Source organism: Berghia stephanieae, chromosome 1 (assembly GCF_034508935.2).
Source record: "Berghia stephanieae isolate SIO BIC M18660-M18661 chromosome 1, UCSD_Bste_1.3, whole genome shotgun sequence".
Classification (NCBI taxonomy): domain Eukaryota; kingdom Metazoa; phylum Mollusca; class Gastropoda; order Nudibranchia; family Aeolidiidae; genus Berghia; species Berghia stephanieae.
The window spans coordinates 47,197,071-47,219,941 of record NC_088360.1 but is presented as its reverse complement, the minus strand read 5'-3'; the positions used below and the strand labels follow the sequence as shown (position 1 = coordinate 47,219,941).

The window sequence follows — 22,871 nt, the reverse complement described above, 5'->3', positions numbered from 1 at the left end:
ATCATGGTGACACTCACAGACATATTAACCATCATAAGAAATTATCATTAACAATCAAAGTCATATTTTAAAGAGTACAATATCACATTTTAATAGTTCCTGCATTTTTTGTATTGTCATTTAGACTATTCCATGTTTTTACTTTTCTTGAAATAAATGAATGTTGGCGAATGGATTAATTGCATCTGGTAATAAATATTTCAAAGTCATTACCTCGCATGAACATTATTCACGAATAAGTAAAAACATCTTTGTAAACAATATTATCTATACCATGAACTGGTTTATTCAATTGGATAAGGTCCCCTTGTTTTTTTCTATACTTTAATGTCAGAAGTTTAAAAAACCATTAATCTTTTTCGGTAGGGCGTATCTGCTTGTTCAGTGAGCAATCTTGTAGCTCATCATTGGACATTTTCCAAAAGTATTGACTGTCTTTCTAAGAAAGGGTTCCATATGCAATGCACATGTTCTAAGAGAAGTCTAATGACTGACTTTTATTAAGTTGTGAACATTTCCGTATCCATGTACACAAAACTTAATTTGAGTCCAATGATTCTTGTAGTGTTATTGATAACATTACGGATGTGAGCATAAAAATTAGATAATAAAAAATTACTCCCAAATCTTTGTGTGTGTCAGTGGCAGATAAAATCTTTGTTCCAATTTCCTCGACAAGACATATATTCATTGAATTATTTCTACCAATATACAAAACTTTACATTTTTCAATGTTAATATTTAATTTCCATTTTTTACTCCATTGAAAAAGCGAGTAAAAATCATTCTGTAAAATGGTACAGCGAAAAGTTTACATGTACAGTCAATAACAACAGCTAAATCATTTATATACACTATATATAGAAGGGGACCCAGTACTCTACCTTGGGAAACACCACTTTTCATTGAAAGCAGACAGCTCGTCTGGTATCTTCACTCCCTGCATACAGCCTCTTAGAAACGTTTTAATCCAGGAAAATATATTCCCAACAGTGCATATGCCTTCAGCTTTATAAATAATCTCTCATGTGGTACAGTGTCAAAAGTTTTCGATATACAATATCAATATCGTTCTTATCATCAATTAGTATTGTAAAATTCTCCATAACTTCTAATTCTCCATAACTTGTAGTAACTGTGTTACACATGACCTGTTATTTCCAAATCCATGTTGAGAATTATTTAACATCTTATTTGATTCAAGATAATCCATCACATAATTCTTAATTATAGATTCAAGCAATTTACATAATACACATGTTAAACTATGAGCCTGTAGTTGTTTACATCTGATCTGTTTCCTTTTTAATGAATAGCCGTGGCATTTGCTATTTTCCAGTCATTTGGAATTTGTTTTATTGTACAAAAATGAAAGTAGAAGACATAGTTCAGAAGCCACAGCCTTTATATAATAAGGATGAAGATTATCAAAACCCATGCCTTTAGATGCGTTCAGATTTAATAATTTATTTAAAACATTGTCAGCTGGTATTTCAATATCTGTCTCATAAATTTCGTTATTTCTGTCACACATTGATGACAAATCAGTGATATTTTATACCATAAGTAATTGCAAGCAATTGTAATTTTTGTTGAAATTGAATATTACTCCCCAATATATTTATCATCATTTTGCAGGTGGCTTGGAATAGAAAATCTTGTTTTTGCTATTGAACAAACGATGTCTCAGGAAGAAAAACAAACCATTAAAGAAGAGGCACACAAAAAGGATGATTTTGCTAGTTCAAATAATTTTAATGTTGTCATTGGCGATGGAAATATTAGAAGTAGATTCTGTGAAGAACTCGTGTCTCCAGATGTGAAACCTCAGTTGTCACACAAAAACAACAACAGTACAGATCCTTCAGTCATTGTAGAAATGATTAATCTACCTCGTGTTCTCACACCATCTAATGAACGGGAAGGCTTGATTAATGGTAAGGATATCCCCCTTACAGTTTGTAATGTTTCTAAAAATAATGAAAATGAGATGACAACTAGTGCATTCAATAATAATGAGATTGATTCTATTGACAATATGGACATTAACTTGTTGAATGAAAAAAACCTCATTGATGTAGAAAAGGAAACCATTGAAATTGAAAACAGTGGAAATTATAATGAAACATTTGGTGAGGAATGCAAAGTCGGGAAAAAGAGAAAGTTAATGTTGAAGGTACAAGGAAAACCGACTTTTGAGAATTGGCAATCATCCAAAGAACGTGCTGAAATTCATAACACTAGTGTACGATCTGATCAAAGCGAAAGGTCCAGATCTAAGAAGAAGAGAAAGCAGGTCTCAGATGGTGTGAAGGTAGGAGCTTTTTAATTTTTGTCATTGTTTTGATTCACACATTTTTAAATTTATCCATTTGCTTTGCTTTGAGTGATTAAGGATTGGAGAGATAAAAATAGACTCTTCTTATCTTCTCTGACACTGACACTCTTTACTTTTTACATTTTATGGTTTGCACTCGTGGATCTTTGACCTTGTCAATCAGTGACTGTAACACCATTCACCATTAGCATGTCTCTAGACCCTAAATAAATACCCCTTGTGGATATAAAAGAGCATTATATTTTTATGATTTTATTTTTCATCTACGATTGTAGTGATTGAATCGCTCACCTTTGTTCTTGAAATTCCAGATGTTATCAATTTCTTACTGCACCATAGGCAAAATATATATATATATATATATATATATATATATATATATATATATATATATATATATATATATATATATATATATATATATATATATATATATATATATATATATTCTTATTTTGCCCACTGCCTACCCACCATAGCTTAGGTTAATGTTAGATCTTTAAGATTATTTGTATGGAAAGAAATAATTACCTTTGTTATGGGTCTGTTAGTCCTGATAGAAATTACTTTGCAATAGATCATTGTCCTATCCAAGCAAGTAACTGCCATTGTCTGTTTCATACTATTGAAATCGGATTGGCTCTGATGGATTACATTTTTTTAAAAAAAAGATAAACACACTTCACCATTCACCATTAAAAGTTAAGAGAAAGCCATATCAATTGACTTTATATCTCAAAGTTTAGTTTTGTCACTTTTCTTTTTTTTTTAATTAGAAATTTGTTTGTGTTTCATAAACTCTGGATTGCAAGTCCCTTGAAAATAAAAGGAATGGAACAAATGATTATCAACTTCAGCTAATGCTTGAGGTAAATCATTTTGCACACTTTTCATTTTAATTGGATTGATTATCATATACAGCTACATTTTTTTCCCACAGACTGACAATGTCTTAGATCCTTCGGAGGTAGCGGATGATGGATCAAGTACAATGAGGTAGTTTTAATGGTTTAAACTAAAAAAAAAGATCTAGTCTAGATCTAATCTATGGCACATTGCAAGTTTTAAAAGATACAGCAGTCTTTAAAATAAATAGAAACTAAAAGCTGCATTTTGATTGCCAATTTTCAAATTTTCATTGAAAGAATTACATGTTGTATATTTGACATCGTCTAATAACCCGTGTTTCAGATGACAACATTACTGGGTTATTAGTTGAAGTGTTTATTATTATACTCAGATATTGATATCGATTTCAAGTATAAAGCACTTATCCCATGACACTTTAAATTTGACTTAATTCTCTTCGCTCCTTATGGAACATAGGGCCTCTACAAGCGTCTGCCATCTATTTCCGTCCTTGGCCATCTTCTTTGTAGCCTCCCAGGTGAGGCCTGCCATTTTCATTTTTCCTGATACCCATGCTCTTTTTTATTTTTTTCTGGTGTAAAAGGAGCGTTTTTAAGTTTATGCACAATACTTTTGGACAAAGAAACTGCTTGGCACAAGGAGCCCTCAGATTTAACGTCTGTCTCAGATGAAAGGGGGAACAGGTGACGCTTTATAGAAAAATGAAATCCATTCCACCCATGACATAAAGTATATCTTGGCCTTAGAGACATCTTCTGTAGTGAGAATTCTTTTTTTCTCAAGAATTTTCCCTTTTATTTTCAAATTTGACAATATAAAGTATTGATATTATCAACACCAAAGATTATTTTACTGCCTGGTAGGTCATTCATTAATAGATCATATGCAAATGGACTACATTTGATTCTGTGTTTTAATATTTCCTTTTCTTGCATCTGTTCACCAAGCTTTGAGTAACCAATATTATGAGATCTGGTAAATAGAACTTTATTTTGGCGCTGAAATGATAATTAAAGTGTTGCAAGCGCCATAAGAGCCCTTAAAACAAAACAAAAAACGAAACAAACCAACACACAACCCCCCCCCCCCCCCCCCCCCCCAAAAAAAAAAAAAAAACAAGAAACAAAACAAACCCAAAGAACAATGAAATTGATTCATTAGAATAGACTCCAGTTTTATTGGTCTACTTATGCCTTCTGTTCTCAGGACCTCTTTGTTTCTATCACAAATACAGTGGCAGTGCTCAGCTGTGTATCAATTGTCACTTTTTGACACAATTAACTTTTGTTTTCTTTCTTTTGCTTCCACTTTTTTACATTTGCCAACTCACAGATGCCAGAAGTGTCCTTGCAAATTTGATGACTCTGAAAAATATAATGACCATGTCAACAACCATCCCATATTTTCCTGTCAGGAATGTCCTGAAATGTTTTTTACAAAAGATAAACTGTCACGTCATCATCTTTCAATGCATTTTGAAAGCATTCATCTGATATGTAGTGAGTGTCCCTTCCAGGCTTCTTCATCAGATGAATTGTGTTCTCACAGCCAGAAAGAACATAAGCAGCCCAAGCCATTTTCATGCAAATATGCAGATTGCTTGTACCGAAGTCATAGGTATCACAGGTTGGAAAGGCATATGGATAAAACACACAAGAAAGACAAAGTTATTGTGAGTAATCACTGCATGGGCTTGTTTATAATTTAACTTGGGATTTTTTGTACATTTTTATAATTTCTCTATATCTGAATTATTCCCTCTATGTGAAATGCTCATGCTAAGACAGTTTATTCAGTTATCTGTACACTCCAGCACGGTTTCCTTGTACACACAGTTTCCTTGAACTAATTCGAATGTCCCAAATTTTTTCCTTATTATTCTTTGTTATCATTCCTTTCCTTCCTCAAACTAATTTTTACCTCGAACTATTTTCACCCAGCCAACGTAAAAAAATATTAATTAAAATCTTATTTAAAAATCCAACCAGTGATTTCGGCCACTTATGATTTACTGTGAAATTGACAGTCAATTATGTATGTATCTATCTACACTGCAGGTGTGTGTATACAAGATGATACACACTTTGTTTACTCTTATCACTTCACGATTCGTTCCAATTTCGATGTCACGGACCATGATTTAATAATGGTTGGCACAGCAGTAAATGAATGTTCTGAAAGCACACACACACACCAACCCCTTGTATGTCATGTATATAGTTATCTCCCCCAACATATTGATAATGTAAATACATAATAAGGTTCTCTTTATTCATCCTCAAGCGGAGATATGTCTTTAGATTTATTCCAAGGAAAGACTGGAATAACCCAGGTGTCAGCTGTAGTTCATCACCGCTAATTGAGCTAGAGAGAAGTTGCTTGCTTCAGGCCATATCACGCGGTGAATATTCGAACTAGGTATATTTCTGGTATGAAGCAGATACCATACTGCTGTTACTCTGCCCTGTTCACACTCTGCAATGACGCCAAAACTCTGGTTTCACTAGAAAAAAATCCAATCTGGAGCAAAACATTGTGGGTTACGGGCAACTAATGTCAAATTCCGTTGAGGTCAAATTGTTCCAAGAGGACCCCAGCCCCTTCCAACTGCCACATCATCATCACAGCCACTGCTACTGCAACCACCATTACCATATCATCACTACCACTACTACTACAACCATGAACACCACATCATCATTACTACCACTGCTACAGCCACCACCACCACATCATCACTACCACTACTACTACAACCACCAACACCACATCATTATCACTACCACTACTGCACCACCACCACCACCACCACATCATCATCACTACCACTACTACTACAACCACCACCATCATATTATCATCACTACAACGACTGCTACAACCACCACCACCACCACATAATCATCACTACCACCACTACTACTACTACATCCAATATCACATATTAACTAACACTACTACAACTACCATCATAAATACTATATCATCACACTACAGCTACAACTACAACCACCATCGCCACTACATCATCATCACTACCACTACTACTACAACCACCACATCATCATCACGACCACTACTAATACAACCATCATCACCACATCATCATCACTACCACTACTACTTCAACCACCACCACCACTACCAGACCATCATCATTACCACTACTACTGCAAGCACCACCACATCATCATCACTACAATTACTACTAAAGTTCACTCGGTAAAATCGCAACATTTCCCAAGAAACAGAATTAATTCTATGTAAAAGTCACTGGATAATTGCAACAAACTTCAGTTAATCGCAACAAATTTACACCCTTAACAAGTGGTAAATTCATGAAATCAATCAAACAAAATATCTTGATTAAATTTCATCATGGAAGAAATCGTGACAGTAGGTAGTCCAAACTGCCCCGATAACGGGTTCTGGACGTAAAATGAGCTGATTTCCATCAAGTTCCCACTTAATCTTCACCACGTATTTTCATTGTAAATGCAATGATATATATATCAATAAAAAGATCAATCTTTGATCTTTCCAATGATATATTTGGTTTTAGCATGCACAAAAAACTGACTTTGTGCTTTGATAACGAAAATAGTCACTTGAGCCGTTTTTTATCGCTCGCCGAAAAAAAAAAATCATACCGCCTCAACGTAAATAGCCAGGCAAACTGCGCCGTTCGTTCAATCTCGCCCAAACTGGTTTCATAAGACACGTAAAAGAGGGCCGATTATTTTGGTACCAAATAGTAGTAGTTCTTATTTTTGGTTTTGAAAATATCGCATTTTTTATAACTTTTCAAGGCTAATTTTCATTATGATCAAGTTCTATTTGGTATTTTTGGAAAGCCGTATTTTTCCTTTTTATAAATACGAAAACAACACTAAAAAATGTCCAACGGCGCAGAATGCTTAAACCGAAACAACGCATCACTTTATGAATGAAATTCTTTTTCCCACCGGCCAGCAGCAGTATCAGACGTCTCCAATGGCTAACAAATAAATCTCGCCTGAATCAACGCTACCGTTCGAAATTTCTCGATACAAGGTTCTGACAGGTAAATAAATATATAATTCACTTATTAATATCATAAATTAAGAGGTATTAAGTTTAAATTTGTTTATTTTATTGTTTTATCCAACATCGTCCTCAAACCCATCTTCTCAAAATGGCTGAACTCTGGGTCCGTCTCAGAAAATGAAGAGCCTATTTATTTCTGATTTTCAGAATAAGCTGTGATACAGTAATTTGCTTTCTTCAAGCATTATATTTATTAAATAAATTAATTTTGTGTTACTGGCAATTAATTTTAAGCCACAAGAACGATTTTTACAACCCTTACAAATATCTAAGAAAATCCAAGATGGCGGACATCGATGATAGTAGTGATAGACAGACCTGGAGGTAGAGAATTATTTTCCTTGGCTAGATTATATATTTCCATTTGTGAGTTGTTTACTACTTCACAATAATGTAAATAAATATGACTTATTCATTTTTTATAGTTGACTCTTTATAAACATTATTTTTTTTCTTTTCATTGACTTTAGAAGGATATTCTGTTTTGCTGAGATTTTTTTTTTTAATTTATGTTTTTTATTGGAGTGAGTTTTTTTTTAAAAGGAAGAAACAAAATTCCAAAAGTGAAAAAATAAGAGAATATCGGTTTAAATTTAAAATGTCCTCATTTTTCCTAAACATATGAAAAACATTAATTTTGCTTTTACTTTACTTTGTTTTAAACAGATGATGACCAGTACAGGTCCCTTAAAAGGACATTCCTGGCTGTGGGAAAGGGGAGACGGGCAACCTTACCATCCGTCCTGCATAGAATGATAAATAAACCTTGGTTTTAGCTATTAAGACATGTCTTGTTCCATATTATTTGAGAAAATAGCTTCTCGGCCACCACTGGGTCTGGGTACTTTTGTCCAAATTCTTAAACTTGGCAACCTTTTTCCTCTCTTGAGTTACTGATAATGATCTTACAGAACTTAATATCACACCATTCAGATAGAGCTTTAAAACCTGATTAATTTGATATATAATATGTCATCCTATGTCAACAAACAAAAAAGTTACGACAGTTTGAAGTTGCGTCTTTTTCGCATGTTTCGGCAACTTTTTGGAAACTGCTTTTCTGTGATTTTTCTGAACTTTGAAAAGTTATTGTGGTAAAACTATGCTAAATAGCCTTCCCAAAAAAATTGGGCTTATTCTATGCCATCATATTTGTAACCACAAGCGATTTTAGATCTGTATCTATAGTAATAATGATTTTGGGGTACCCCAAACTTGGGAAATTTAGTATTTTTAACTTTTCCCGTTTTCGGCCCAAAATCCATGATTTTCAAATTGCCATAACTTTTTTAGTTTTTGACCTAGGAAGACAAATCAAATATCATAGTAATCAGAATAAAAAGTTCTACAAGAAAAACATTGAATGGGTGTGTTTCTTGCAAAAAAAAAATTCAGTTTGGACTACCTACGAGAGTGAACGGGATTTAATGTTACATTAGTGTGTCACCACTCTATTATAGACAAAAGAGGGTGGGGCTTTGCAGTATAGGTTCGTAATGTCACCTGTGGCCATTTAATAGGAGGCAAGGGGGCTGGGTATAGTTTTTACAACAGGTAGACAATGACAGTTGTAAAGAGATGTTCTTTGTTTTGGGATTGACAATTGTGCTTTGTGACTAATGAGTTTGGTGACAGCTTATAGTCTCTCATCACGGTTGATCTCTTTGACTCTTAAAGGTGTTGAGAACAAAAGTGTGAAAGTTAATCAAATCCGAATAAGATGTCAACATGCATCAATGCTGCTTTTTCTTGAAAAAATATATATAGGGCTGCCATATGGTTGTTATTTCAATCATATTGCTCAGTATGGGGTGGACTAAGAACAATGTTTACAACAACTGGTTTGAATTTACTATATAATATGTGTAAAATGTTATGATAATGGACTGTGGAAACTCAACTTCAGTTAATTTCAACTTCGGTTAATCGCAACATTTTCACGGATCCCAAGGTGTTGCGATTATCCGGAGTGGACTGTATTACTATAACCACCGCTACCACATCATCATCACTACCACCACAACCACCACCACCACATCATCACGACCACTATTACTACAACCACCACCACCACATCATCACGACCACTACTAATACAACCATCATCACTACCACTACTACTTCAACCACCACCACCATCAGACCATCATCATTACCACTATTACTGCAAGCACAACCACCACATCATCACTACAACTACTACTACTACAACCACCCCTACCACATCATCATCACTACCACCACCACTACTACTACAACCACCACCACAACCACATCATCACTACCACTACTACTACAACCACCAACACCACATCATCATCATCATCATCATCACTACTACTACTATTACTACTACTACTACTACTACTACTACTACTACTACTACTACTACTACTACTACTACTACAATATATGAAGTGGGTAGAAAGTGCCAGAAGACAATAGAGAATAAAAAATTTTCGCGGCGATGATGGGGTTTGAACCTGCGACCTTATTGGTACAACTCCGCCTGGCCGGTGAGAGCGTGACTCTACCGTATGAGCTATCCACAAACCCAAAAAAATTTGTATCAAACTCAGGTCATTCATTACAAGAGCTCTCTCTCTCTCTCACCGATTACTTTTTTCTCTATTGTCTTCTGGCACTTTTCTACTCACTTCATCATTGTGTTGTTACCAACATAAGTGCCTGCTCCACTCACTTTTCTGAATTAAAGATTCACCTCATATACCGAAGCATACTCAATGTCTCAATTGTTTCTATGTTTTATATGATTGTGTTGAGAATATTGGCTATTAATATTAAGCTTAATTGCTGGCCAGCTAACTTCGCGGTGGTTGTGTGTTGGACCCGCAGTCTCCAGTAGTCGGTGAGAGAGAGCTCTAGTAATGAATGACCTGAGTTTGATACAAATTTTTTTGGGTTCATGGATAGTTCACATGCAGTGATGCCAAAACTCCAGTTTCACCTGAAAAAACTCCGGGTTCCGGGCAACTTCCGTCAAATTCCGGTGAGGTCAAGTTGTTCTAAGGATACCCCCCCCCCCACCCCCTCCAACCACCACATCATCATCACTGCCACTAGTATTACAACCATCATCACTACCACTAGTATTACAACCATCATCACTACCACTACTACTGCAACCATTACCACATTATCATCACTACCACTACTACTACAACCACCACCACCACCACCACCACCACATCATCATCAGTACCACAACTACTACTGCAACCACCACCACCACCACATCATCATCACTACCACTGCCACAACGACCATCACTATTACAACCACCACCATCACAGCATCACTAACACTACTACTACAACCACCACCACCACATCATCATCACTACAACTACTACTACAACCACGACACCACATTATCACTACCATTACTACTACAAGCACCACCACCACATCATCATCACTACCACTACTACTGCAACCACCACAACCACATCATCATCACTACCACTACTACTACAACCACCAGCATCACATCGTCACTACCTGTACTACTACAACCACCACTACCGCATCATCATCACGACCTCTACTACTACAACCACCACCACATCATCATCACTACCACTACTACTACAACCACCACCACCACATCATCATTACCACTACTACTACAACAACCACCACCACATCATCTCTACCACTACTACTACAACCTACCACTACTACACAACCTACACTACCACACACCATTACCACTACTACTAACCAACACCACCACCATCACCATCATACCATCCACCTACCCACTACTACTACAACCACCACCACAATCATTACCACTACACCAACCACACACACATCACCATCCACTAGCAACTACCACAAACTACTACAACCACCACTACAACATCAACATCACTACCACTACTAGTACAACCACCACCACCACATCATCACTACCACTACTACTACAACCACCACCGCCACATCATCATTACTACTACTACTACAACCACGACACCACATTATCACTACCATTACTACTACAACCACCACCACCACATCATCATCACTACCACTACTACTGCAACCACCACTACCACATTATCATCATCACTACCACTACTAGTACAACCACCACCACCACATCATCACTACCACTACTACTACAACCACCACACCACATCATCATACTACTTACTACTACAACCACACACCACATTATCACTACCATTTTACTACAACCACCACACCACCATCATCATCACTACACCACTACTACAACACACCAATACCACATCTATCTATCATCACTACACATACTACTACTACAACCACCAGCATCACATCGTCACTACCTTACTACTACAACCACCACTATCACATCTTCATCTCGACTATACTTTACTACAACCACCACCATCATCTCACTCCACTATACTACTACAACCACCACCAACATCATCATTACCACTACTACTACAACACACCACCACCACATCATTCACTACCACTGCTATACAACCACCACCACAATCATTACGCATCCACTCAACTACCACCCCCACTCACCATCATATCTACCACTACTACTCAACACCACCACTACATCATCATCACTACCACTACTATACAACACAACCACACACACATTATCACTAATACTACTACAACACCATCCACCACTATCATATACACTACTACAACACCACACCACCATCATCATACCACTACTACTACAACCACCACCACCACTCATTATCACAACCACTCTATTACACAACCACACCCATCATCATCACTACCCCACTACTTCAACCACACACATCGTCACAACATATGTACACAAACCACCATCCACCACATCATATCGTTACCACTACTACACTAGTACACCACCACCACACATATCATATACTACTGCTACTACTACTACACACCTACCACATCATCACACTCACTGCTACTACAACAACCACTACACATCATCATCACACCACATACTACACACCACACACCACATCTCATCACTACCACTCATTACTACCACACACTCATCCACTACTTTTACTAACCTTCAACAATAATATCTTACGGGATTGCATTTAATACACACAACTATCATATCAGTTACCTTACTATACTTACTAACTAATCCACCAATTACCCATTTCTAGTCAAAATTACTTTCTCAACCACCATCACACTAACTATCAAAAACGTCTTGCCATCTGTATACTTACAACACACATACCACTAACTAATTTCATTTAACGACCCCTAATATTACAACGAAATCCTTCTATTCATCATCAGTAATACTACTTAACACGCACGTCCTAATTATATCATTCAATACTATAAAAGAAACCACTTTATTTCACTATTTCATATCATATTTGACTTTTTCTTACAGACTCTTAATTCATTTATATCTATAGAACCAACCACAGAATGCTTCACTCTATATCTTACTACATACTCTAAAACTTCAGCTTTCTGCTCTTTTCAACCACCACCACCAAATCATCATCACTACCTCAACTACTTCAACCACCACTGTCACCACATCATTATTACCACTACTACTACACCACCACCACTATATCATCATCACTACCACTACTACAACAACAACCACTATCACATCTTCATCATCACTAATACTGTTACTACAACCACTATTATACTACTACAACCACCACCGCATCATCACTACCACTACTACTACAACCACCACCACCACCACCACTACATCATTATCACGACCACTGCTATTACAACCGCCACCACCAAATCATCATCACTACCTCAACTACTTCAACCACCACTGTCACCACATCATTATTACCACTACTACTACAACCACCACCACATCATCATCAGTACCACTACCACTATAACCACCACCACCACATAATAATAATCACTGCCAACAATGCTACACTACTACAACCACCACCACCACCACATCCAGAACTACCACTGCTACTACAACAACCACTATCACATCACATCATCACCACCGCCACAACTACAACCACCAACACCACATCATCATCACTACCACCAGTACTACAATCACTACCACTACCATTGGGTTTCGGAGCTTTACTTCATTTGAAATAAGGAAACTTTGGGGTTGTATTTGGCATTGTGTATATATATCTTAAAATAGTTCTAATCAGTTATCTATTTAGAACTATACATTATGTAAACCCAATGCTAAATTCCATCCCAATTCCCTTTTCTTGTGTGCAGAAATTCATCTTTCGGCATTGAAATTCCTCCGAGTGGTGTCTGAAATTCCTGTGAGTCAAATTAAAGTTGGCGTCTTTGCCTCTGTGATGAACTGTACAACCACACACTTGGTTGACCATCCTGTTAGACTAATTTGCATTTTTTAAAGCATCATTTTAAATGATTGAAGACAACGAAAAGCTCTTTGATGGGTCAGTCATCATCAGATATTGTCCCCATTAAGCGGCAGGCCGTCCTAATTAAGCGGCTGGAATTGGCAAGAGTATGACTTTTTATTGAAAAGAAATGACTTTTTATGTTCTCCCTATTTTCATATGATCATTATTTTTTGTTATTTTTTTCTTCAGTTTCTTTAATTTTTTTAATCATGTAGGATACCAATAAAGCAAAGAAAGATGACTTGGAAGCTCTAAAGTAAGTCATTTATATCATTACTCTTTAAAACTTTCCAGCTTTTTCTTTTTCTTTTTCTTTTCTTTTCTTTTCTTTTTTTTTTTTTTTGGAATTTTTAATTGTTTTTTTGTTTGTTTTTTTTTTTTTCTTTTTAAAAACATTTTGTTGTTTTTATTTTTTTCTTTCTTTCTTTCTTGTTGTATTTGTCCTTCCCAAAAATCATTGTTGTAACCGAGTCCCGTACTGTATTCCATTTTTTTCATGCCAATTATGTCATTATTATGTTATGATATCACCGCCCCTTGGTCTGTCTTGATGTCACCTCAAAGATGTCCCACAATTTGACTGGTACGAGAACTTAGCAACCCAGAATGTGAAATTAGCAGTGAAGGCTTGATGACAAACTGCTTCCTTTTACCACTTAATCAAACCAATTAAAATTATTTCTTGTGCTCAGACAGATTGAGAGAGTGAGGGGCATTGTTGTAAAAATAAAACTACATGCATGTCTTTTACAGTATGTTAGATGAAGGGCAGATAAATATGTTTTTAAGTTGAGGAAAATGTCATGCCATTTATTGTCTTATTAAGAATTCATGAATATTTCTCTTTTTCATTTATAGATGCCAAAAGTGTTCTTACAAATTTAATGACATCGAAGATTACAATCACCACGTGAACAACCACCCAAGTTTTTCCTGTGAGGATTGTCAACTAATATTTTATGAAAAGAGGAGACTGACCAATCATCGTTACTCTGTTCATCTTCAAAATTCATTCCTTGTGTGCAATGAGTGTTCTTTTCAGGCTAAGTCAACAAATGATCTCTGTAGGCATAGCATAAAAGAACATAATCAGCCCAGGCCATTTAAATGCAATCATTCTGGGTGCACTTTCAACAGTAACAAATACAACTTAATTGAGAACCATGTGAATGCCTGTCATAAGGAAAAGGATCAACAGAAACAATATTCCTGTAGACATTGTGGAAAAGCATTCCGCCTTTCACAGTATGTGAAACGTCACATGAAAAGCTGTTTGCGCCTTGAAGAATATCTTTGTGACATATGTGGGCAATCTTTCAACAGAAGGGAAAACCTGCAATATCACAAAAACTCATTTCATTTGAGAATTAGAAATTACAAATGTGCTCAATGTTCAAAAACATTTTACTATCGATCACGTTACAGGGCTCATTTGGTCACTCACACGAACGAATATCCTTATTCATGTCCTGACTGCTCAAGAGTTTTTTTTCGCTCTTCCTCCTCTTTAAGGAAACATAGAATACTAGCACATGGTTATAAGTGTGAAAAATCTGTGAACGTGAACTATAAGACAATATGGACAGTGAAGCAGAGTACACAAAAATTATAATAATTCAAATGTAATAAGGTTTCCAATCAGAAATCTGCCTGGGAAAAGTTAAGAATTGTATAATATCCCAGTCAGGAGGGTGAAAATGGTCTTGGATTCATTTGTTTTGTGGGGAATGGAAAGTCATCGTCACTACCACTGTAAAAATGTCTTTCCAGGTGTAGAGGAATAGATTACTTTTTAGTTATCCGATTCCTTGTTGATACACTTTTTAGATGAAAAGTTTGATTATTTTATTATGTCAATCCAAAAAATACACACTTCAATTGATTATAACCTCTGATTAGCGCCAATCCCCAGATAATGACATTGGCCCCCAGACCCTGATTCTTTCGGTCTAATATTATTAGTAATAAAAAACCCAAAATAGCGACATTTTAGTAAAACCCCTGTTTAGTGACATTGTTATAACAATAATCAGCATTTGATACTGATGCTTTATACCCGACCATCTTCATTTCGTACTCTAACCAATAAGAAACGCTTTTATTTCCTCCCAATGAGATTGCTAAGTTACCGCCCTATTGCATTGTGTCAAATCAGCATTAATTCACATGGAACAGCAGCAAAAGAAGGGGATGGAACCATTAACCTTCCCTGTTAGTGTTAGTGTTAGCTACGTGTCTGAGGTGAGTGGAGGTTAAGTGGTATCACGCAGTGCTGTGTCCAATGGGGGCAGTTATGGATATTTATGGTCTGAAAATATGTTGGAATAGCGGGGAAAAATTAAGAGCCTCTATCTCTTTATTATTTTCATTTGAAAAATCAGTTGTTGTTCTAACAAGGTGTCCAGCAAGGTCGTAAAGTCGTAAAAAAGTCGTAAATTTAGCATCATGGACGTAAAGGTCGTAAATTTGCACCCAAGGTTGTAAAAATTTGACCAAAGGTAGTAAAATCAGAAGAAAAAGCAAATTGTCTGGAAGTTAGTGCTAAGAAAAGGAAACATGAGGAAGTGAAAGAGGTGACCTCAACGAAAAGAAAACTAGAAATAGACATAGACATGCTTACAAGGAAGGTAGATTAATTCAGAAAAGTGAGTGGAGCAGGCACCCATGTTGGCAACAACAAGATACGAAGTGAATAGAAAAGTGCCAGAAGACAATAGAGAATAAAAATTCCTCGCGGCGGTGGTGGGGTTTGAACCTGCGACCTTATTGGTACGACAACTCCGCCTGGCAGGTGAGAGCGCGGCCCCACCGTGTGAGCTATCCACGAACACAAAAATATTCGTTTCAAACTCAAAGTTATTACTAGATCCCTCTCTCACCTACTTCTTGAGACCGCCGATTCGTTCGTACACCACCATCGCGAACAACTTCGACCAGCAGTCAAGCTTAATAGCCAACATTCTCAACACAAACATATAACATAGAAACGATTGAGACATTGAGTATGCTCCGGTGTATGGGGTGAATTTTAATTCAGAAAAGTGAGTGGAGCAGGCACCCATGTTGGCAACAACAAGATACGAAGTGAATAGAAAAGTGCCAGAAGACAATAGAGAATAAAAATTCCTCGCGGCGGTGGTGGGGTTTGAACCTGCGACCTTATTGGTACGACAACTCCGCCTGGCAGGTGAGAGCGCGGCCCCACCGTGTGAGCTATCCACGAACACAAAAATATTCGTTTCAAACTCAAAGTCATTACTAGATCCCTCTCTCACCTACTTCTTGAGACCGCCGATTCGTTCGTACACCACCATCGCGAACAACTTCGACCAGCAGTCAAGCTTAATAGCCAACATTCTCAACACAAACATATAACATAGAAACGATTGAGACATTGAGTATGCTCCGGTGTATGGGGTGAATTTTAATTCAGAAAAGTGAGTGGAGCAGGCACCCATGTTGGCAACAACAAGATACGAAGTGAATAGAAAAGTGCCAGAAGACAATAGAGAATAAAAATTCCTCGCGGCGGTGGTGGGGTTTGAACCTGCGACCTTATTGGTACGACAACTCCGCCTGGCAGGTGAGAGCGCGGCCCCACCGTGTGAGCTATCCACGAACACAAAAAATATTCGTTTCAAACTCAAAGTCATTACTAGATCCCTCACGAACGAATCGGCGGTCTCAAGAAGTAGGTGAGAGAGGGATCTAGTAATGACTTTGAGTTTGAAACGAATATTTTTGTGTTCGTGGATAGCTCACACGGTGGGGCCGCGCTCTCACCTGCCAGGCGGAGTTGTCGTACCAATAAGGTCGCAGGTTCAAACCCCACCACCGCCGCGAGGAATTTTTATTCTCTATTGTCTTCTGGCACTTTTCTATTCACTTCGTATCTTGTTGCTTACAAGGAAGGTAGATGACCTAGCTGATGAGGCTGAGCAGAAGGGAGGGACCAAGCAAAGCCATGAGCTCTTAGTGCAAAGCAATGCTTTATGCCAAGGCCAAAAAACAAGATCTAGCTACAATGGAGGCCTCATTGAAGACCCTGCAGCATGAGCTTGACTCTCTGTAGGAGCAAGATTGGATTAAAAAACATTGTACATATTTTATATATAGACTAGTTTATCATTTTAGATTTTAAAACAATGATTACACTATTACTACTCCTAAACACTTCCCCTATTGTGGTTGTGAAGCAGAAACATTTATTACTCTATTACTCCTAAATACTTCCCTATTGTGAGTGTGAAGCAGGAAACATGATGTTTAAAACAGGATATATATGAACATTGAGGTAAGATAATCATAAGTTTGAATTGTTGGATGATTTAATATGGATTACTTATTAGCATACTTTTATTGATTTTTGGATGTGACTTTATATATATATTGGTTAAAGCCCGGTAATTGATAGTTGGCGCGCAGGCATTTTTCTTTCAAATTCCTTGGGGTAGTAAATTTTTTTTCCAGGTAGTAAATTTGAGGGGAAATATTTGCTGGACACCCTGTTCTAAACATCAGTGCAAATTTGATATTATTGTGGTTAATACCTAGTTGTTTTTGTTTGAATTGTTTGGTTTTATTTTTGTTTTTTATTAATCTCACAAGATGTGGATCTGCTAATTTTAAGTGCTTATAAATTTTGGTGCACTTAGATATAAATATTGATAATTCAAAACTCATTAACGTATTGCATGGATTTTATTCAAAATCAAAACTAGTTGTGAGCATCTGTGTTCTTGTGCGGTATTATCACATTGGCACTTGATTGTCTTGATTTATTCTTCTTTTGTTAAATGGCGTTTGGGCATTGTTTACGATCAAAACATTGACAATACACATTGGAGAGTGAAAGCATAACTGGTATGCCCTTTGTAAACAGGAGAAATACAGTGCAACCCCTGGATAACGACATTGCCCGGGACTGGAAATTATGTCGTTATTCCTTGGTTTTCAAGATGGCGGAAAAAGGGGGCGTGGTGAGGCTCATCAATAAATGACAGTGGAATACACGGTCCAGTGCCTGAGAGAAGACACGTCCAAAATCGTTAGAATGAGTATTTCTCCTGTTAACAAAGGGTATAGGTGTTATGCGCTTGGCTAGGAAAATCACAACATTGCCATCTGGACTAATACACATAACTATGTGTAACTTTAAACGTTTCTAGTCTGGTTAAGGGGAGGGTTGGCAGTGAAGACAAATATCCATAATAATGACCCAAGAATTGATTTCTGTTGCTCAATACATTTGGATAGGACCACCATTGATGAATGCACATTTGATTTTTGAAAATCGTTTCTGGTTGTCATAGAAATGGACATAAACATCCTCCATCTTGGATTTTTGGCATATTTTCAAAGTGACATTTGTCAAAAACGTATTCATGTAACGTCACGAAACTTCGTGGTCAGTTTGACACATTTTTTAATCGATATTGTTAAAATTTTATTTTTGAAAAATGTCATATGAAATATATCAAAATTTGGAATTTTAAAAAGTCGTTAAAAAAATATTTTTACTCTTATCTATAAAATAATGTTACAAAATCTTAGTCTTACCTAGATCAATGTATGGTGTAAATTTCAAGTATTTACATACAATACTTTTTTCGAAATGTAATTTTTTATGGAATAAAATCGTATTTTGAAAAAATGGCAATTTGATAACAAAGTTAGCAACATAAACAGGTAAACATCCTTACATTATAACAATTTAGGTTTAAAAGGCACCAGCAGCATAGCTTGGACCTCCCTCAAGAGTTTCCATCTCTCGTTCCCTCCTAGTTTGTGCGTTTTTTCACAATCAACGACGTTTTGTCAGTTTTTCTTTTTTGTGTTGTCAACTAGTGGAAATTCTTTTCGGCATTCTCTTTTTCATGAGAGGTGCAGAGAAATAACTTTGTTACTGTCCAAGAAAGTTTCTAATGAGTGGACTACTTTGTGATTGAATTCACAAATTGAGATTAATGTGGAAAATCTAACCTTCTTAGCTGACGCAAATTTTGCTTTTGAACATTTGCTCCAGATGACACTGTGCAGACTCTCATTTGCATTTTGAGTTTGATGTGGCATCGTCGCAAATGATCGTCGGAAGAAAGCCTTTCATATATTGGTTCCAAGTATTTGTTCAACAAATGATAGTCCAGCTTTGTTCTCAGCATGGATGTATGCAGACCAGGTCTTTCATCTTTTGCAGCTGCAGCTTTGAACAAGCACCATGAAGATTCACCATCTGGACAAAAGTTGTCTTGGGGTTTCATCGGTGGAGTAGCAATGGTGAATTGATGCCATGGTAGCTGTTTTGGGTGTCATTTCCTCTGATGACTCAATCGTAATAGCGTTGAAGCTTATCAATGGTGTCTTTAGTAAGTCACCCGTAACCATGACCACCTAATTGTAATCCTTTTTTTAGAACAATCTGACACTAAATTTCTCAGAGCCGTTCTGAGTCGCTTTGAAACGTGGTTAACACATTCTTTTTTTATTGTTATATCAGGATAGAGTTTGAGGCTTTGTACTTTGCTAAATGCTTTTGTATCACCACCCGAGAGAATTGTGACATAATGCAAGTTGTGGCACTCCAGTGACCGTCTCTATAAAGTTTCGGCAGCAGCAACTTCCATGTTTCCAGATGTACCAACATAGTTGACGGAGCAATCTAATTTGTGATTTTGGAGCCACTGTTCATAGCGATCAGGTTGATTTTTGATTATCCATTTCCCTGTTACTTCACATGTTTAACAATATGAGGATAAAAGCTCCGTATCACAAGACCAGTAGTCACATCAATTACACAGCCTATTCCTTCACGTGAGGTGTGACCCTGCTTCATCCATGTACCATCATAGCTCACACAGATATCAAGCACAGTGTCTGAGTTCAATGACTTTCCTTGAATTTTGGCATTCTCCACTCGAACAATATCAACAGTCTTCCCTAGGAAATGTTTTTTAATATTTTCCGTCTCAGAATAGAAAGATTCTGCGTACTTCAAAAAAGTTTTTTTCTGAACTCCAGGTAGTCGTAAGTGTTCACAAACGAAATTAAGACTGTCAGCTCCCATTCCCGACATAAGTGCACCAAGTGTGACAGACTTGTTGATGGAGTGAGGACGAGTTGGTTCAATTTTAGACGGCAAAGTTTGAGTTACTTCATTGTTACAACTTGAGCAAACAACTTCAACAAATACAGAAAATCCCTTGCTCTTAGACTCATTCACTCTGCTTTCAAGAAGTTTTCCACTGCACTCACCACAACGCAGATCTTTCATAATGTTTTCTAAAAAGCTAAAATCAACGATAGACCTAACACTGTCTTCACTATTGGTGGGTCCATCCTCACAAAATGAACTAGCACTCAAATCGAGCTTCTCATCTATTGCACTAGTAGATATTCTAATAGGAATGTCATCTTCTGTTATAACAGGAAGCTCTGTCAAAGTAATTTCCAAACGAAACAGTTCTTCCTTCTTCTTGTAGACACAGACGAATGTTGGTCAGCGATTGTTGTTGTTATTGTTGTAGTTGTAGGGACCGTAACATCACTGTCCTCAGTCTGTTAACTTTGAGCTGCACGTAATTGTTGCAAACGTGAACGAACACCCCTTCTTACCCATTGCAACAGTGTCAAGAATAATCAAATTGAAATAGTAGCAAAGTTTGTGGTAAAATTATAAAAGTTATCTTGAATATTAGTAAAATACAAACGTCAACACATCACAAAGCCACTGACTATTTACAAAAGGATGCTCCCTCTGACCCCGATTAGTAACTGCACCAGCCAATCTCACAGCTAGCACAGATCACGCACTCTTACGCAATCCAATGAGTGAGCAGCCGACACCTGATTCATGCGTGTACTTTCTTTATAAGGAAATTACGTACATAAATGAAACGTATGACACTCTTTTCTATCTGGATAGTGTGTTTATGAATGTACCCTTTGGAGGGGAAATTTTCCACAAGAAAGGTCACGGTGATTATGACGAGCAAAGGAGAGACGCATCTTCATATTGATATGAAAATTCATGGCATTCGATGCTGTGTCATTTGTGTTACCAAGGTGTGAATATACGTGTTTATCTCCATCAAGCACTGATAGAACACTTACCTCACCTTATAAAAGCACAGATTTCACAGGTTAAAACAATGTTTTTGAGCATGGAGTGTGTTTCGTATTATCAAGAATTGACCAAAGAATCAAAATATCGATAAAATAAATAATTGATGATTTTGATATAAATCACTGGTTTTCAATGCCGACCTTCCCCTTAATACAGTTTAGTGGGAATTACACAATCATGGATGGCAAAAAAAAAACAATAACAAAGACCCGAGTGATGTCAACTTTGTTTCAGTTCGCTTTCGCTTTCAATTGTGTATTGTCTTTGTTTTGATACTAAGCAGTACTTGAACGCCATTTAACAAAACTAAGAATAAAGCAAGAAAACTAATTACCAGTAATTCCCACAATAACATGGATGCACACATCTAGTTTTAATTTTAATTAAAATGAAATCCATATGATACTGCTGATGATATTTGAATACCGAGATTCTTTTTTAAGTGCACCAAAATTTACAAGCATATAAAAATTAGACCTAAATATTGCGATATAATTTATTTTTAAACAAACAAAAAAAAACCCCATCCCTCAAAAAAAAAAATAAAAAGAATATGGGTATTAATCACAATAAGATCAAACGTGGACTGATGTTTAGCGGAACAACTGATTTTTCAAATGAAATAATAAAGTGAAAGAGGCTGTTACTGCTTTCCCAGCTATTCCAACATGTTACATATAAGACAATAAATATCCTCAATTAGACATGGCATTGCCTGATATCAGCTAACCTCAACTAACTTCAGACAGGTAGCTATCGTGGACGGTTAATGGACCCTTGAGAGTACCATCCACTGATAAACTTCTTTTGATGTGAGCAAGTGCTGATTCCACGCAGTGTAGTAAACATGTGTTCTGACTTGTCGTAACAGGAAAAGGCGTACGAGTACGAGATGAGGATGTTTGGGTATTAATCATTGGCATCAAATGCAGATAATTGTTATAACGATGTCGATAAACAGGGGTTTTACTAAAATGTATGTCGTTATTTTTGGGTTTTTATTACTAATAACATATAGCAAAACATTTGGGACCAGAAGTCAATGTCGCTATCAAGGG

The 22,871-nt window shown here is 36.7% G+C and overlaps 1 protein-coding gene and 1 long non-coding RNA gene across 3 annotated transcripts in view; both read left to right on the top strand.

The window, feature by feature from the left end:
* LOC144976485 (uncharacterized) overlaps nucleotides 1-22,362 on the top strand; it is a 37,085-nt gene extending 14,723 nt beyond the window's left edge. Inside the window, exons 4-9 of one of the 2 annotated variants that reach the window (XM_078920777.1) lie at nucleotides 1,639-2,314; nucleotides 3,279-3,334; nucleotides 4,541-4,880; nucleotides 13,907-13,947; nucleotides 14,550-16,318; nucleotides 17,604-22,362. In XM_078920777.1, the coding sequence (XP_078776903.1) occupies nucleotides 1,639-2,314; nucleotides 3,279-3,334; nucleotides 4,541-4,880; nucleotides 13,907-13,947; nucleotides 14,550-15,303 (1,867 nt within the window). In that variant the 3' untranslated portion in view covers nucleotides 15,304-16,318; nucleotides 17,604-22,362. Of the gene's footprint in view, nucleotides 1-1,638; nucleotides 2,315-3,278; nucleotides 3,335-4,540; nucleotides 4,881-13,880; nucleotides 13,948-14,549; nucleotides 16,319-17,603 lie in introns of both variants that reach the window. The other variant, XM_078920781.1, reaches the window with a different exon arrangement.
* On the top strand, nucleotides 7,174-8,077 carry LOC144976494 (uncharacterized). Its single transcript, XR_013646114.1, has 2 exons — nucleotides 7,174-7,271; nucleotides 7,961-8,077. It is a non-coding gene; the product is annotated as an uncharacterized LOC144976494 (long non-coding RNA).
* Nucleotides 22,363-22,871: the final 509 nt, after the last annotated feature.